This window comes from Physeter macrocephalus, chromosome 6, assembly GCF_002837175.3.
Source record: "Physeter macrocephalus isolate SW-GA chromosome 6, ASM283717v5, whole genome shotgun sequence".
In the NCBI taxonomy this organism is placed as follows: domain Eukaryota; kingdom Metazoa; phylum Chordata; class Mammalia; order Artiodactyla; family Physeteridae; genus Physeter; species Physeter macrocephalus.
This window is the reverse complement of record NC_041219.1, coordinates 63,138,079-63,156,042: the sequence shown is the minus strand read 5'-3', so window position 1 is coordinate 63,156,042 and position 17,964 is coordinate 63,138,079. Positions and strand designations below refer to the sequence as shown.

The window sequence follows — 17,964 nt, the reverse complement described above, 5'->3', positions numbered from 1 at the left end:
CTTTTCTCCACACCCTCTCCAGCATTTATTGTTTGTAGATTTTTTGATGATGCCCATTCTGACTGGTGTGAGATGATATCTCATTGTAGTTTTGATTTGCATTTCTCTAATGATTAGTGATGTTGAGCATCCTTTCATGTGTTTGTTGGCAACCTGTATATCTTCTCTGGAGAAATGTCCCTTTAGGTCTTCTGCCCATTTTTGTATCGGGCTGTTTGTTTTTTTGATTTTGAGCTGCATGAGCTGCTTGTATATTTTGGAGATTAATCCTTTGTCAGTTGCTTCGTTTGCAAATATTTTCTCCCATTCTGAGGGTTGTCTTTTCATCTTGTTTATGGTATCCTTTGCTGTGCAAAAGCTTTTAGGTTTCATTAGGTCCCATTTGTTAATTTTTGTTTTTATTTCCATTTCTCTAGGAGGTGGGTCAGACAGGATCTTGCTGTGATTTATGTCATAGAGTGTTCTGCCTATGTTTTCCCCTAAGAGTTTTATAGTGTCTGACTTTACATTTAGGTCTTTAATCCATTTTGAGTTTTATAATTATTTTTTGTCAAAGAGTTTACAAAAAATGATAAGAGCCAAACATGACTTTTCTGGTATTTAGAGGTGTTCCTAAAATTATATAAAACCATTCAGGTTATTTCAACATTGATAGAATTGTCATCACATCTGGATGATTCATATTATTATAAAGTACTTTCATATGGGCTTCCCTGGTAGCGCAGTGGTTGAGAGTCCGCCTGCTGATGCCGAGGACACGGGTTCGTGCCCCAGTCCGGGAAGATCCCACATGCCGCGGAGCAGCTAGGCCCGTGAGCCATGGCCGCTGAGCCTGGGAGCCTGTGCTCTGCAACGGGAGAGGCCACAATGGTGAGAGGCCCGCATACCACAAAAAAAAAAAAAAGAAATAAAGTACTTTCATATGGTTAAAATCCTTTATAGTAGGGACTTCCCTGGTGGCGTAGTGGTTAAGAATCCGCCTGCCAATGCAGGCGACATGTGTTCGAGCCCTGGTCCGGGAAGATCCCACATGCCGTGGAGCAACTAAGCCCATGCGCCATAACTACTGAAGCCCGTGCGCCTAGAGCCCGTGCTCTGCAACAAGAGAAGCCACTGCAATGAGAGGCCCGTGCACCGCAACGAAGAGTAGCCCCTGCTCGCCACAACTAGAGAGAGCCCGTGTGCAGCAACGAAGACCCAACACAGCCAAAGATAAATTTAAAAATTAATTTTAAAAATATTTTTTAAAAATCCTTTATAGTTTTATCGACTATTTCACTAGGCTATAAGAACCCTGAATAAATTAGCATAGAACTGGTCTTGAACTCGTCTCAGAAAAAGCGTACAGGGCCATGCTCATACTGAGTTCTCAAAAATTTTTGTATTTTTTATGTGACTAACTGCTTCTGTTTAATTTCTTGTGCCATTAGAAGGGGCAGATTCACTGATGAGAAACTACTTCCACAGGTGGAAACCATTGGTGATGCCTACATGGTGGCTAGTGGTTTGCCTAAGAGAAATGGCAACCGGCATGCAATTGACATTGCCAAGATGGCTTTGGACATCCTCAGCTTCATGGGGACCTTTGAGCTAGAGCACCTTCCCGGCCTCCCAATATGGATTCGCATTGGAATTCACTCTGGTATGTAGCTGAGCATTGTAGCAATCGAGAACTGTATGAACCTCTGAGCACCAACTAAATCAGAAAGGTTGAAGGCTCTTCAGACGTGATCAGTTTTCACATGACGTTTCCTCTTGAATCCTCCTGCCAAATACGAAGTCCCGTTACACATCCTGACATAATTAGACCTATAACTAGTCTCTAGAGAGTTCTGGGAAACAACAGCCATGACAGCACTCATGGAATGATAAACACCAACCACAAACTAAAATACCAAGCTCCAGACTTCCTATTTAAGCCACCCTATTTACTATGTCATTTATCTCTGCCCCATTCCCTCCCTCTCCCCCACCCCCAACTTCTGTGTATTTTTTTTCCACTAAAATATTACAGTATCTTAAATGGAATATGTTATCTGCAGGGGGAAAACATATCTGGTCAGATCCCTACAATAAAAGGGCGTTTATGTTCCCCCAACCCCTCAGTGGTACAGAAAGTACATGGATCACTTTAAAGACCATGAAACTCATCCAACCTTGAATGTAGAGATTTGAGAAGATGAGTTACGAATACAGTAAGTCCCCTACATACGAACCTTCAAGTTGCGAACTTTTAAAGCTACAAACATGCGTTCGCCTGTCCAGTCATGTAAGTTAGTTCACATATCTGGCGTATGGTGTCACATGCGTGCATCCTCTACAAGTGGTTGTGCTTTTGTGTACTTTACTGTATAGTACTATTTAGAGTACAGTAGTGCAGTATCTTTATTTCGAGCCCAGGATGTCCAGAAGTGAGCATAAAAGCAGCGGTGACGTAGCCAGTACTACTGTACTTTTCAAGGTACTGAAAAGGTACTGTAAGATTCAAAATGTTAAGATTAAAAATGTTTTATTTTTTGTGTTTGTTTTTTATGTATTATTTGTGTGAAAAGTATTATAAACCTATTACAGTACAGTACTATATAGCCAATTGTGTTAGTTGGGTACCTAGGCTAACTTTGTTGGACTTACAAACAAATTAGACTTAACACGCTCTCGGAACAGAACTCGTTCCTATGTAGGAACTTAACGGTATTACAGAAAAATATAGTGCTAGAGGAACTCAGAAGTCATCTAGATTAATCTTTTACAGGCGATAAATTATAGTTTGCAAGATAAGTAATAATATAACCACGTTTAGAATAAATAATCCCAGGATGTCCTGAAAACTCAGTATTTCCAAAGTCAGCTCACTCCTTTATCAAATAGTTGTAATCGTTAGACAGTCTTTCCTTGTGTTAAAGTAAATCACATCTCCTTATAATTTCTTGTCATTGCCCCTTTTTCTGCCCTCCAAGCCTCACGGAAGACCCAGGGTAGAGAAAACCCAAGAGGTCGCTCCAGGCTTTGTGGTGAGGGCCAGACAGCTACATTTGCAAAAGTCATCCTGTATCCCCTGTGCCTAGCACAGAGTCAGACAGACAGTAAATATTTGATTGAGTAATGAATCAGTGAGAGTCTCAGAGTGACAGTAAATAGAAGTTAAAAACTGCTGCCACATCTTTGACAGCCAGGAACATAGCTGTGGCCTTCCCCAGTCATGTCACAACCAAATTGTCATAGATGTTTACATATACACATAAGGGAACTGTTCAGCACCACCCTGACCCATCACAAATTGTCGGGCCTGGAAGAAGGGACAGCGGCAGAACTGCTGGAACCAGGGAGGGAGAATGGAGCTCTGGGTCCTGGTCCCCTCTCTTTTCCTCTGTGACCTACTCAATGCCTGAGTGATTGCCAGGGCCCAGGCACTGTCACATTGGGCTGGAATGAGAGTAAATAGTAGACACATATACCAGGACGGGTTTATCCCTAAGAAATTAAAAGGTTGCAGTTAAATATTGATAGTTGAAGACGAAACATAATAGCTGCAGGCATTTTCCACCTCCAGGCCCTTCCCAGTTTTATCATTCCATTTTTGAAGTGACTAGTCAAGACACAGCCTTGGGAAGCTCAGAGATCTTTTTTTTTTTTTTTTAATTTATTTTATTAGTTGAAGACGAAACATAATAGCTGCAGGCATTTTCCACCTCCAGGCCCTTCCCAGTTTTATCATTCCATTTTTGAAGTGACTAGTCAAGACACAGCCTTGGGAAGCTCAGAGATCTTTTTTTTTTTTTTTAATTTATTTTATTGAAGTATAGTTGATTTACAATGTGTTAGTTTCTGGTGTACAGCAAAGTGATTCATTTATACATACATATACTAGTGTGCATCTGCTAATCCCAAACTCCCAGTCTGTCCCTCCCCTCAGCCCCCCTCCCCCTTGGCAACCACAGGTTGTTCTCTATGTCTGTGAGTCTGTATCTGTTTCGTAGATAAGTTCATTTGTGTCATATTTTAGATTCCGGGAAGCTCAGAGAGCTTCTAATCAAGTAGCTGCTGCTGTTTTTGTTTGTTTGTTATTTCTTTGTGGTTTGTTTTGTTTTTTGCATTGAACCTAACAGGGGAGGGTTCAGTATTTTTATTTTTTCAGTGTTCATAATCAATGAACAACTCAATGTTCAATTTTTTCAGTGTTCATAAACACAGAGTATTTGTAGGACAAATCTATCAAGAAACTCATAGAGGTCAAAACCCAATCAGCCAACCATAAAATCAAAAGTTACCTCTATCCAAAACCCGATTTTGCAGTTTCTGAGTTAATCTTTTAACTTCTAAAATTTTAACTCCTTACATTCCGTCATTCCACACAAATGCTTGAATGAGCAAACCCTTCTTTCCTACCTGATATGCCACCGTGCATCGCCTTGCCTTGGCTTTTGTTCTTTTTGGAGTATCCTTGTGCGACAGGCTCCCCATTCTGTATCCACATGGTGCGTGAAATGCTCAGGGAAGAAGATGCCAAGTCCTTGTCTTCTGGGTCTTCCATCATCAGGCCACCAATGCCAAAAAGGCTACTCTGACTTAAATAAAAATAAAATAAAACAAACTTGGGCCACTGAGCCTTCGAGTATACTGTGCCCTCCAGCAGTTCAGAGCTCCGCGCTGTGTGGCTGGCAGAGGAAGCAAGCAGTGGGATAGTCTTCATCCTTCCTGAGAGCCTTCTATTTAATATATTAAAGAGGGGGACCTCCCTGGTGATCCAGTGGTAAAGAATCCGCCTTAAGAACGCAGGGGACGCGGGTTCGATCCCTGGTCAGGGAACTAAGACCCCCCGTGCCGCGGGGCAGCTAAGCCTGCTGAGCTCACGCGCCACAACTAGAGAGAGAAAACCCACACGCCACAACTAGAGAGAAGCCCGTGCGCTGCAACAAAAGATCCCGTGTGCCACAACTAAGACCCAGTGTGGCCGAAAATAAAATAAATAAATAAAAATAAATAATAAATAAATCTATATATATATATATATATATAAAATCTCAAGGAGCACTTTACACCTCTGCGGCCTGGATCTCTGGATGCCTTGTTTCTTGCCAATGCACCTCTCTGTGCTAGAGCAAAATACTTTCTGAAAGCGTGATTTGGATAATGGTGCTCCCCCAGTGAATACATTGATTTAAAGCAAAAGTCACAGGTCGCATTTCCCACCTTGAACCGCTTCTCCATGAAATGAGGTATCGCGCATCGTGACCCTGAGAAGAGGCCTGTCCCCCCACCCCCACTCCACTCTGTGACTTCTGTTGCCTCCACCTCTTGCTTTCTGTCCCTCTCAGGTCCCTGTGCTGCCGGAGTTGTGGGTATCAAGATGCCCCGTTATTGCCTGTTCGGAGATACAGTCAACACAGCCTCGCGGATGGAATCCACTGGCCTCCGTAAGAAGGGAGACTGCTTATCTCAGAGGACAGAGATTCTGTCTTCCAGCAGAGGGGACTTGTAGGATAAAATGCAGAATAAGTGCCAGTGAGATGAAGAATGACTCTTCACACTGACTGGCCGTGAGCCTGGGTCAGTCCGGTCCTTGCTACAAATTGCCGTTTACTGATAACTATTTTATTCTTCCTTTTTGACTCAGTTTTAGACTGTTATCATTAATTTGGGTTCATTTGCGATGCATTCAGGCATGCTCTACCTGGAATAGCCATGAAATTTAGCATAGATCCATGTAAGTTAAACAGAAATCTCTTCGGGCAAGGGTATGAACAGAAGAGCCTGAAGGGAAGGGCTAATGATGCCATAGCTTCTGCTTGTCTCTGTATTGCCTGCAGACAGGAAGGAGTTCCTAGGACATTTAAAGTACAGATGGCAGCTACACATATACCCCGTAAAGCTGTGGCATTGGACTTGGTTCCTGGAAGGAGCCTGATATCTGTGGCAGCAGCCGCCATTTACATGGCCTCATAGGCATCAGCTGCGAAAAGGACCCAAAAAGAAATTGGAGATATTACTGGGGTTGCTGATGTTACAGACAGTCCTACAGACGAATCTGTCCTCGGGCCCCAGACCTGTTTCCTACAGACTTCAAATTTGACACCCCTGTGGACAAACTGCCACAGCTATAAATTGAGGCAGCTAATGTCAAGCTCCTATGAACGCTGAACTTTGCCTGAGGTACATAGCCTATACAAAGTGCTGGATTGAGCCTTTAATAAGGAAAAACGAAAGACATGGTACGCATTCCAGGGCTAAATTTTTTTTTTTTTTTAAGGTTTACTTTTTTTTTTTTTTTTTTTGGCTGCATCAGGTCTTCGTTGCTCCTCGCTGGATTTCTGTTAAACTGAATAGAAACTCAGCGGGTTAGATACAGAGTGTATACCCTGGTTCACTTTCCTATTCCTCTTTTATTTGGTTTTCCTTGCAATTGGTTTTAATAAAGAAAACGATAAGTATCTGTTATATGCAAAAGCTTATATTGCATTTTTCTGGCAAGGTAGAGGCAGTGTGTGTTACATCTAGTAAATGCTCAATAAATACCTATGACTGTGATAATATTAGAAATATATACAAGAGGGAAAGAAAGCATTGGTAATGTGTGTGCGGGCTTACAAAACACTGGTGGTAGTATGGTATTTTGGCAGTCTACTGACAACCTGATACTGGTTTGAACTAGAAAATCACGGTGTAAAGGAAATAATAAGGTTGGGGCCAAACAGACTTGGGTTAAAATCATAACTATACAAGTCACTGTCTGTGTAAGCTTGGGAGGAAGTTACCTCATCTTTCTAGGCATCAGAAAGTTGAAGACACAAACTGAGGATGGGATTCCAACCTTGCTGGAAGGGTTTCTGGAAGGAGTTGAAGTGATGTGTTTTAAGCATTGAGCAGCCCTCTGGTACATGGTAGGCAGGCAATACGGGGTTTTCATTATTCTTACTATTGTTACTGTCTGTGGCACCCAGAGTGGGAAGGTGTTATATAGTAATGAATCAGTGAATGAGATTGCCCTCACCACTTGTTTGTTAGAAGGATAACAGTTATCCCGGAAGAGTAAAATACGAGAAAATCAAGACTCCATAACTCTCTCCAGAATCTTCACCTTGCCACCAACACTTTAGCTACTTATTGGAATGTTTATATGGAGACACCAGAGCAAATTCCACCTTTTAAGCTCAGCACCACAGGCTAAATCCAAAGCCAGGCCCCGGGGCTCCCACTCTGAGCTGGGATGAGAATTTATGGGGTGCAACCTAAGGAGCCCCCTCACTCATGTGTGATAATAGTTCTTATCTCACTGATGATATTTTTAAGTGTTTTTTTTTTTACTACAGTATCTAAGCTGCCAAGAGCACCTGTAATAAATATTCTGGCTCAAGGGGAAACAAACGGAGCCATATAAAATAGCTTTCAAAACGGATGAGTTTTTCATTTATCTATTTTGCATTTCCAGCCTTGAGAATTCATGTGAGCGGCTCCACAATATCCATCCTGAAGAGAACGGAGTGCCAGTTCCTGTATGAAGTGAGAGGAGAAACGTACTTAAAGGTAAGGAATCCACAGAGACAGCACCCAGAAAAAAGCTCTCACCAGCCCCCGGGGGATGCCTCCTTTGAGACTGGACATCCAATGCTCAGTATATTGATGGGCATAGTGATGAAGAATGCTTTCCTGTTCTCCCCGCAGTGATCACCCACTCCCCCCCTGTAGGAGAAGCTACCACCGAAGACGATAAACTCAGAACTTTCCTTTACTCCAAAGACCCCTTCTGATGTTTTGAACTATGGCCACTGCGTTATAAAATGCTGCCACCATTTCTTTCACCCGTATCCAGGTTTGTCCCCAGTTCCCCCTCCACTCCCAAGAGCTAAGTCTATTGCAGGACTACTTTAGTCAAAGCCCCCCTCTCCCCACTTATGTCCCCGCTTTTACTGCAAGATGCTGCTACTCTCTACGGCCACCTTTCTTGCTGTACTTTTCTGAGGTTCTGGACCAGTGAACCTCGCGGTGTGGCTCGACATTCTGACTCAGCATCATCCGGGCACTTGTTACAATGCAGATGCCTGGACTCCCCCCGACAGGCCTGCTGAGTCAGACTCTCCTGGGGTGTACATCAGAAATCTGTACTTGAAACACGTACTCTACTTGACTGTGATGCACAGGGAGATGTAAGAATCCCCGTTTCAGATGCGCCACGCTGCCCCGCACATTTAGAACAGTAGCGCTCGAGAGCCACCGCGCGTCTCCGGGTGGCCCACCGGCTGCTAGTTGAAGGCAACCGCGCTCACGGTTGGTCTGAAGCCAGTGATCGGCCAAGACCATCTGCCTCTACTAGTCATAGGGCCGCTGGCCTCTCCTCTGTGACGGCAGCTGGGAGAGCCTCCTTTTAGGTAGCTGTGTCCGAACATCACACTCGCTTTTTTCATTCTCCGTAAATACATTTTCTGCGGGGTGTTCCCCCCAAAACAGAAGTGGTCTAAGGATTATTACAGTCCAAACACAGCCCCAAACCACGATTGTTTTGAATGAGTGATTTTTAAAAATATAAACATCCAGTCTCCTTTTCAAATACAAGCTCTAGCAAAAACAGAATTGCCTGTGTTTTTATTTTATAGCCTCCAGATGGGCCCAGCCAGTGGTACTTAGTGAATGTTTATTATGATGCACATGCATTTATAATTTACGCACTTAAGGTGGGGAAACTGTGGCACAAGTTTTGTGGCAAAGTTTTGGGACAAAAAGGGCCGGAATAAAACGTAGACAACAGAAACCAGTTGGATTCGTTGGCATAGCAGGATTGCAGATGAATGTCCTTCCTTCTTCATTTAGAGCTCTTGTGCTGTTGCTGTGGTGATATTTTGAAATATCTTTTGGGAAAAAAGAAAATTCTACTTTGAAAAAACACGTCTGGTGGATGAGAGACTTATTTTTTAACAGGCACTTAGAAATAAAGATCGGTCTACAGATAATGCAAATCATATCAGGAACAGGTGCTGTCCTGAAATATAGGCACTGATGAGAAACTCGGAGGTGAAATGTCTTTTGGAAACAGATACTTGTCAGAGCGATGGGCTAGAGCCGACTGTCTTGGTCTCCATGGTACACACCTTTCTTTTCTCTCTAGGGAAGAGGAACCGAGACCACCTACTGGCTGACCGGGGGGAAGGACCAGGAGTACAACCTGCCAACCCCTCCGACCGCGTAAGCTGCCTGCGGCTGTGATGGGGAGGGGTGGGGGAGGGGAGGTCTTGGCTTTGTAAGTTGTGCTACGTGCAGCCGGTTTAACTGTTGTCGAGTGCTTTGCCAGTGGCAGTGATGCAGTGAATACAAGGTGAGAGACTGCACACATGCAAAAGCTTGGAAACCTCCCTTCTCTGACTGCTAGAGGGTTTCAGGCCTGCTCAGGAGACCAGAGGACAGTTTAGGGCTCCCTCCCTCCCCCTCTGGTCGTAACAAAAGTAGAGCAGCGGAGCACACTGTACTGCATTGCCTCCCGTGCCTGCAGTGCTCTGCCGAGTCACCCAATGAAACAGGAACGCCCCCAGCTCCAGGACTGCGGGTCTGGGTCTTCACATGGAGCGTGTGTTCCCCATGAGATGCGGAAGACAGGTTTCAGATCCAAGTAACCGGTTTCATTTCCCCCAAAGATGACTCAAATGGTCTTCCAGTGGCACCTTGGCCACTGCGATCAGTCACTGTGGCCATCGGAATGGCTTTTGCTGTGGTACAGAAACCCTGTTTTGCAGACTCCTAGATGCAGGACCCAGACACATGGGGAAGATCGTAGAGATGCCAAAACAACCCAGATCGTCCCTGGGTCACGGGGGACCTGGCCCCTTATTAAGAGCACCCCAGGTCCATTCTAAACTCTTGAAACCCTCCGCCTGTTGTGAGCCCTCCCCAGACAAGCCACACTCCTAGGAAGGTGTGGGACCAATGCGTTTTCAGAGTTTCGTGGTGGCAGGGGCCTAGCACCCTCCTGGCTTCCTTTCCCCTCCCTGCAGAGGTATGTGTAAACCTAACCATGCCTCCGAATTCCGCAGCATGTTGTTTCACTTTGAAATTGAAATACATCAATAATTTCCTGCTCGAAATATATTCTCCTTTTCCTACAACTACACAGAGCAGAGATGACAGATCTTTAAGCTCATCAAGGGAAGGCAAGGCAAGGATCATTTTGTGTTCTCTGGAGTTCCTGTGTTCAGCCCAGAATAGGTGTTCAACAAGTATTCAGTGAATGGAACTGGCGGTTCTGGAGCTGAGGGATAGTCTGTATGAATTGCTGAGAAGATCCGTTTTCCCTCCGCACTCTCTCTCCAGGGAAAGCCAACAGCGATTGCAAGCCGAGTTTGTAGACATGATCGCCAGCTCTTTACAGAAAAGACAGGCCTCAGGGATAAGGAACAGAAAACCAACCCGGGTCGCCAGCTACAAGAAGGGCACCCTGGAATACTTGCAGCTGAACACGACAGACAAGGAGAGCACCCATTTTTAAACCTCAGTGAAGTCTAAGGGCTTGGGCAACAACCTCAAGTGTCCAGAAGCTTCCATTTCCCTGAGACCTCAGTGGAACAGAAGAAGACTTAGATGCAACCTCTTCAGCCTCGGCTGCCCTGTCTGGAACATAGACTTGCTTCCGTGAATCAGATGTGTGCCTTCAGTGCGATAATTACCTTTTACTCTGGGGCCCAATCTCAACAGTTACCCCAGGGAGCTTCGACCTGGGAAAGAAGAGGAATGAATGAATGTACCATCTCAAAGTTGAGGAGATTTTGTTCTTATTTCGCCTATTTTTGTTTTGTTTTGTTTTGTTTTGTTTTGTTTACTGGCTCTTTTTCCTTCTGTATTCGTGATAGGATTCTTTTTTTTAATTGTCGCAATTATATTTTAAGTACTTTGTCTCCATTAAATTATATTTAACTCATAATTTTTGCAGAAAATATGCAGTATATGAGGTAGGAATAAAAGTTAAATGTTTCCTGGGTCTGTGGATGTGTTTCCATCTATTGCACCCATTTTTCCCGGAATGCACCATCCATCACCTTGCACTCACTGAAAAACTGACTTAGTTCCCCTGCACTGAAGGGGGGCAATGCTAGCATCATTGCTCAGGGATACGAACCTTGACATTTATCATTACCTGTGTGCATGTGGGAATTTTGTGTCTAGCCCTCTACCATAGGAGCTGTTTAAGATCTGGGCTAAATTCAAACCCTGTTTACCTGTAAAGACACATTACTTCAAACTCTGCAAATATCCCCCTTTCACATCCAGCAGCAATCTCTTGCCCCTTCTAATGGCACTCCAGCATGACTCGTCTGCTTGAAATCTCTGGGGAAAGGACAAAAGTCAGGTTGAGTAGACTAGTATCAGCAAGGGCAAGAACAAGCATGTAACACCCTGGCACTAAACCACTAAAACAACTGCTCTAACCACATCATGCCTCCCCAGGCCTCTGCCACAAAAGCCACCCCGGAGATTAAGAAACAGGTTATGTCCTCTCCATCACCTGGAAAAGCAGACAATCAAAAAGTAATAATAAATTATCTCCTGATGTATAGTTTGAACACGAAAGTCAGGTTGAGTAGACTAGTATCAGCAAGGGCAAGAACAAGCATGTAACACCCTGGCACTAAACCACTAAAACAACTGCTCTAACCACATCATGCCTCCCCAGGCCTCTGCCACAAAAGCCACCCCAGAGATTAAGAAACAGGTTATGTCCTCTCCATCACCTGGAAAAGCAGACAATCAAAAAGTAAATTATCTCCTGATGTATAGTTTGAACACGTAATATGCAGCAAGAGTCCTTCCTTGGAATCTGGAGGTTTATAATCTGTCTGTGCCTCTGTGTCCAGCACAAGGAGACTTTATACACAGGGATGAGGTTGTGGCATGGAAGTTCTTGGTCATTCATTCATTCAGGAAACATATTTGACCTTCTCCTTTTATTCCAGGGACCAGGCTTAATGTAGGCGGTAGAGACATACAGTCTCTGCCAAACCTTGAATCTTACAGGAGAGAGAGAAATGGAAAGAGATAAGTGGGTGTGGGGACCAAGCAGCATCCTTGACAACAGGCAAACTTAGCAACTCTGAGGCCGACCAGAAAATTGTTTTTAATGCTCACAGGGCATTGATGAAAAATTTCTCAGTTGAAGGCTCCAGTGTTTGTATTCTATTATAGACTCTACATGGTTGTGAAATATTTCTTGACCTTTAAACAGATGTGTGGCCTCGGCTTGTCCACTTAACATTGTGGATGTATAACACCAGTGATGACAGGGACTAAGAATGGTACCGGTCAAATTCCTTCTCTGCTCTTTTCTAGCTGTAAATTAATTAATGTCTCCAAGCCTCTGTTTCATTAATAAATCATTAATCATAATATCCACCTCAAGGAGTTGTTATAATGATTTTTTTAATGAAATTTGTCAAGAACCTAGCACAGTGGTTCATATAGTAGATTTTCAACGTATAACCTCTACCTTCAATTTTTCCCCCCTCTCTCTACTTGCTTAATTAGTCAGAACTAAAGCATTTCAAACACAGGACTTTCATGTGCAATAAGCATACTTAAGATGATTTTTTTCAAGAATTGATTATAGAATTTTTCAAATGTACACAAAAGTAGAGAGACTAGCTTATGAATCCCCATCGAGTCTTCATCAGTTTCAAGAATTACCAATATTTTCCCAATCTTGTTTCATCTATCTTCTACCAACTTTGTTGGTTTTACCAGATTGTTTTAAAAGAACTTCCAAATATCCTGTCTTTCACCTATAAATACCTCAATACATCTTTTTTTAAATTTTTTTTTTTATTGAAGTATAGTTGATAGAAAATGTTGTGTTTCAGGTATACAGCGAAGTGATTCAGTTTTATGTATATAAACATATATATATTCTTTTTCAGATCTTTTCCATTATAGATTATTACAAGATATTAAATACAGTTCCCTGTGCTATAGGTCCTTGTCGTTTATCTATTTTATATATAGTAGTGTGTATCTGTTAATCCCAAACTCCTAACTTATTCCTCTCCCCCCTTAACCAGTTCACAAACAGTTTATATAAAGGAACAGACAGTAAATAGTTCACACTTTGCAGGCAACCCTCTCTCTGTTGCAACTACTCACCTCTGCTGTTGTAGCACGAAAGCCGCCATAGACAGTATGCAAGGCCACGGGCAGGATGTGTTCCAATAAAAGTTGATTTTTATTTGCAGCTATTGTTTGCTTACCCCTGCTCTAGCAGATAAGGATTTTTTAAAAATCATAACTAAAATACCATTATCATAGCAAATGAAATTAATGAAAAGTCCTTAATATCAACTAATAACAGGTTCATTTTATTAAAAATCTCCCTAGCTGTTTCAAAAAAATATTTTACATTAGTTTTTTCAAGTCAGGATCCGTAAAGGTCCATATGTTTACACATGCCTGAAACATCACTCTAGTCTCTTTTAACCTATACCGTTTAACCCATACACACTTTTTTTCTATGACATTTATTTGTGGAAGAAATTGAGTCATTTTTCCTACATAGTTCCTCAATGAATTTAGCTGATTGAATATTCATGGTTATGTTTAATTTGTTCTTATATTTTCCATATTTCCTGGAATTTGGTAGTTAGACCCAGAAGATAATTAGAGTCAGGTTTAATATTTGCCCAAGATAATTTATGTAGCCAGTCTCCCAAAGGAGAATTTAGATGTGGAGAATAATATACCGAGATTCCAGCTCCAGTGATCAGTAATGAGACTAGATTATAATGCCACACTTGCCATTCGTTTTAATCACCCACTCCCACCTCAAATCCCCAGAATGACAGAAAATTACTTCTATAAAGAATTGGGAAACAGGAAAGAATATCCTCAGTGAACCAGAAATTATGAGGCAATTCTGAAAGACAGAAAACAGATGGGATCAGACTAAAAGAGAGAATAGTAGCCCAAAGCAATTGTAGAGGAGGACTGATGGAAAAGGTAGGAAGGGTTCTGGGGGAGCTCCAAGCTCAGGAGGAGCAGGTAAAGGAGCTAGAGAGAATCTTAGCATTAATCAACACTAGGGTGGAGGCTGCCGTTGCCAATGAGAGTACACAGACTTAGGGTGAATGGAGCCAGCTCAAACCCTGGCCGGGCTCTGCCTCTGACCAAGGCTGAGGCAGCCATTGCCAGCACGCACATTCCTGCCCACACCTGGGAGGAGGGGAACTAGCTCCAGGTAGGAGACCACTGAAACCAGCGGGAGCGAAACCAGCTGAGTAGTGTGGCAACAGCCCCACTGGCCCTGACCCAGCCTCTAACCAAGTCACACATACCAGGGAAAAAGCGAAGCCAGTACAAAAGTGCAGCCCCAAACCCTCAGGCCCTGGCTATGATGCAAACCAAGGTAGAGACTACCACCACATCTGGGAGAAACCCAACTCCCTCAGGGCTCCTGCTTCAGCCCCTTGGGTCCCAACTCCACTCCCGACAGGGTGATAACAGCCACTGAGCATAGAAGCTCCAGCTTGCACCTGCCTCTAGCTCTAGCTGCTCCAGCTCCAGGCCTACCTCCTACCAAGATGGGGCTGCCAGCACACCTGTGGGAAGACATGCTCATTTCAGATCCAGCTCTCCCACCAAAGCCACTGGGTACCAGAGACTGTACAGGATGCTCCATTCAAGGACACCCCTTCAAGACCACAATAAGTAACTGTTTCACTAATTTCATGGGGACAGAGAAAGTTAAACAAATTGAGAAGACAAAGGAGTTTGTTTAAAATGAAAGAACAAGAAAGAAAAAAAACCCAAATGAAACAGAGATAAATAATTTACCAGATAAAGAGTTCAAAGCATTAGTAATAAGAATGCTAACTGAACTGAACTCGGGAAAAGAATAGATGAACACAGTGGAAATTTTGACAAGGAACTAGAAAATATAAAAAAGAACCAGTCATCACTGAAGAATACAGTAACTAAAATGAAAAATATACTAGAAGGAATTAACGGCAGATTAGTTGATACAGAAGAACACATAAGTGACCTAGAAGATAGAAAAATGGAAATCACCCAATCCGAATACAATAAGAAAAACATTTTAAAAATGAGGATACATAAGGATAACTTAAGGGACTTCTGGGACAACATCAATCATACTAACATTAGCATTATATCAGTCCCAGAAGGAGAGGAGAGAGAGCAAGGGGTAGAAGGTGTATTTAATGAAATTGTGGCTGAAAACTCTCTGAACCTGAGGAAGGAAATAGATTTCCAGGTACAGGAAGCACAGAGAGTCATCAAGCAAGATGAATCCAAAGAGACCCGTATAAGACATCTCATAATTAAAATGACATAAGCTAAAGAGAATTTTAAAGGCAGCAAGAGAAAAACAAGGAGTCACATATAAGGTAACCCCCATAAGGCTAACCGCTGATTTTTCTGCAGAAACTTTGTAGGCCAGAAGGGAGTGGCATGACATATTTAAAGTTTTAAAAGGGAACACCTACAACTTAAGATACTATACCTTCAAGGTTATCATTCAGAATTGGAGAGAGAAAGAGCTTCTCAGAAAAGCAAAAACTAAAAGAGTTCATCAGTTCTAACCCAACCTTAAAAGAAGTGTTAAAGGGTCTTCTTTAAGTGAAAAAAGAAAAGGCTACAACAAAAAATAAGAAATCATAGGAAAGGAAAAATTCCACTGGTAAAGGCAAATACATAGTAGAGGCTGTGGATCAACCACTTAAATAAGCTAGTATGAAGGTTAAAAGACAAAAAGTATAAAATCAACTATAACTACAATAAACAGTTGAGGGATAAACATGAAAATGTAAAATATGATATCAAAAACACAAAACATGGGGGAAGAGAGTAAAAAATGTAGATCTATTAGAATGTGTATGAACATAAATGACTACCATTTTAAAACTAGTAGATATAGTTATAGTTCAATGTATATGAAGTCCACGGGAACCACAAATCAAAAACCTATAATAGATAAACCAGAGAGAAAGGAACACAAAGATAACGCAAAAGGAGTCACCAAACCACAAAGGAAGAGACTAAAAGAAGGAAAGAACAGAGGAGAACTACAAATACAATGAGAAAACAAGTAACAAAATGGCAATAAGTGCATACCTATCAGACATTACTTTAAATGTTGACAGACTATATATGCTCCAATCAAAAGACATAGGGTGGTTGATTGGACTAAAAAATTAGACCCGTCTATATGCTGCCTACAGAAGACTCACTTCAGAGCTAAAGATAAACACAGACTGAAATTGAGGGAATTAAAAAACATATTCCATACAAATAGAAATGAAAAGGAAGTTGGGGTACCAATACTCTTATCAAAGTAGACTTTAAAACAAAATAGATAGATAGATAGATAGATAGATAGATAGATATAGATAAATGTACATGTGTTCTATATACTAACCCACTGGTAGGACCTAGCAGTCGTGACACCCAAATAGCAATGAACACAACTAGTGTCCAGATTGTTGCTTCTAAATACCATTGCCAAAAGGAATGAGGGCTCCTTGCAGAAGTGATTGATTTTAAGACTAGGGCAGGAGGGAGTTCCCTGGTGGCTGAGTGGCTAGGATTCCAGGCTCTCACTGCCGTGGCCTGGATTCAATCCCTAGTTGGCAAACTGAGATGCCACAAGCCATGTGGCACAGCCAAGAAAAAAAAATACCCTTAAAAAAAAAAAAGACTAGGGCAGGAAAAATACAAAATAAACCTGGAGCACCTTGTGTTGACAGAAGGTAATGAAGTGCTGAAAAACAAACAAAAAAAAGTTGGGGGCATGTCAAAATGACACAGAAGCCAACCTGAAAGAATTCCCAAATGGTTAAAGCTGGAAGAAATTTAGCAATAAAATAAATAATGAAACTTAAAGAATAAAGTAGATATCCATGATTCCATACCAAAATAAATGTGATTAAATATACAAATAAATGATGGAGATGAGATAACACTTCCTTATAGGATAATCCAATTAAGAAGTGTAGAAAAATGCAGGAAGAAGAAAATGGCTATGAGAACACCAGAGTAATAATTTTTACAGACAAGATCCATCAATTAATGCTAAAATTAGTGGGTGACAGTTTAAGGACAAACAGGATGTTTGTATAGTTTCAAAGTATCTCCCCTCGAATGTTTATTATTACAAAGGGAAAGTAGTCATTTAAAGTGGAAAAGCCTCCGACACCACCTTAACCAGATAATTAAACCTAACTTCACCAGTAACAAGACATATTAACATCCTGTACCCCCTCATACAATGTCTTGAGAGGGTTTCTTCACCTATGTGATATTTTTCCTTAATATGCATAACCTCAATCTCATCATGAGAAAACATCAGACAAAATCAAATTGAGGGACATTCTACAAAATACTTGACCAGTTCTAGGAATAAAGTTGGAGGAAATAGTGAGACCCTATGAGAATTAGCTTAGGAGATTCTATCCTAGGTTGAAGGACTAGGAAATGAAAAATGTTTGAAGTTACGGAGATGATCAGTAGAGGTACTGATGGGGATGGAAAAAGATATTCCATGCAAATGGAAATCAAAAGAAAGCTGGAGTAGCAATACTCATATCAGACAAAATAGACTTTAAAATAAAGACTGTCACAAGGGACAAGGAAGGACACTACATAATTATCAAGGGATCAATCCAAGAAGATATAACAATTGTAAATATTTATGCACCCAACATAGGAGCACCTCAATACATAAGGCAGATGCTAACAGCCATAAAAAGGGAAATTGACAGTAACACAGTAATAGTGGGAGACTTTCACACTCCACTTACACCAATGGATAGATCATCCAGACAGAAAATTAAGGAAACACAAGCCTTAAATGACACATTAGACCAGATAGACTTCATTGATATTTATAGGATATTCCATCCAAAAGCAGCAGAATACACTTTCTTCTGAAGTACACGCGGAACATTCTCCAGGATAGATCACATCTTGGGTCACAAATCAAGCCTC

At 41.8% G+C, this 17,964-nt stretch overlaps 1 protein-coding gene across 9 annotated transcripts in view; it reads left to right on the top strand.

The window, feature by feature from the left end:
• The window catches only part of GUCY2C (guanylate cyclase 2C), a 132,079-nt gene that overhangs the window by 102,258 nt on the left and 11,857 nt on the right, over positions 1–17,964 (top strand). For 4 of the 9 annotated variants that reach the window (XM_007107751.4, XM_055085485.1, XM_007107750.4 and 1 more), the window contains 5 exons: positions 1,468–1,642; positions 5,316–5,414; positions 7,427–7,521; positions 9,098–9,174; positions 10,294–10,959. In XM_007107751.4, the coding sequence (XP_007107813.1) occupies positions 1,468–1,642; positions 5,316–5,414; positions 7,427–7,521; positions 9,098–9,174; positions 10,294–10,468 (621 nt within the window). In that variant the 3' untranslated portion in view covers positions 10,469–10,959. Of the gene's footprint in view, positions 1–1,467; positions 1,643–5,315; positions 5,415–7,426; positions 7,522–7,659; positions 8,601–9,097; positions 9,175–10,096; positions 10,960–17,964 lie in introns of those variants that run through there. The other 5 variants (XM_028491045.2, XM_055085484.1, XM_028491044.2 and 2 more) reach the window with 3 other exon arrangements.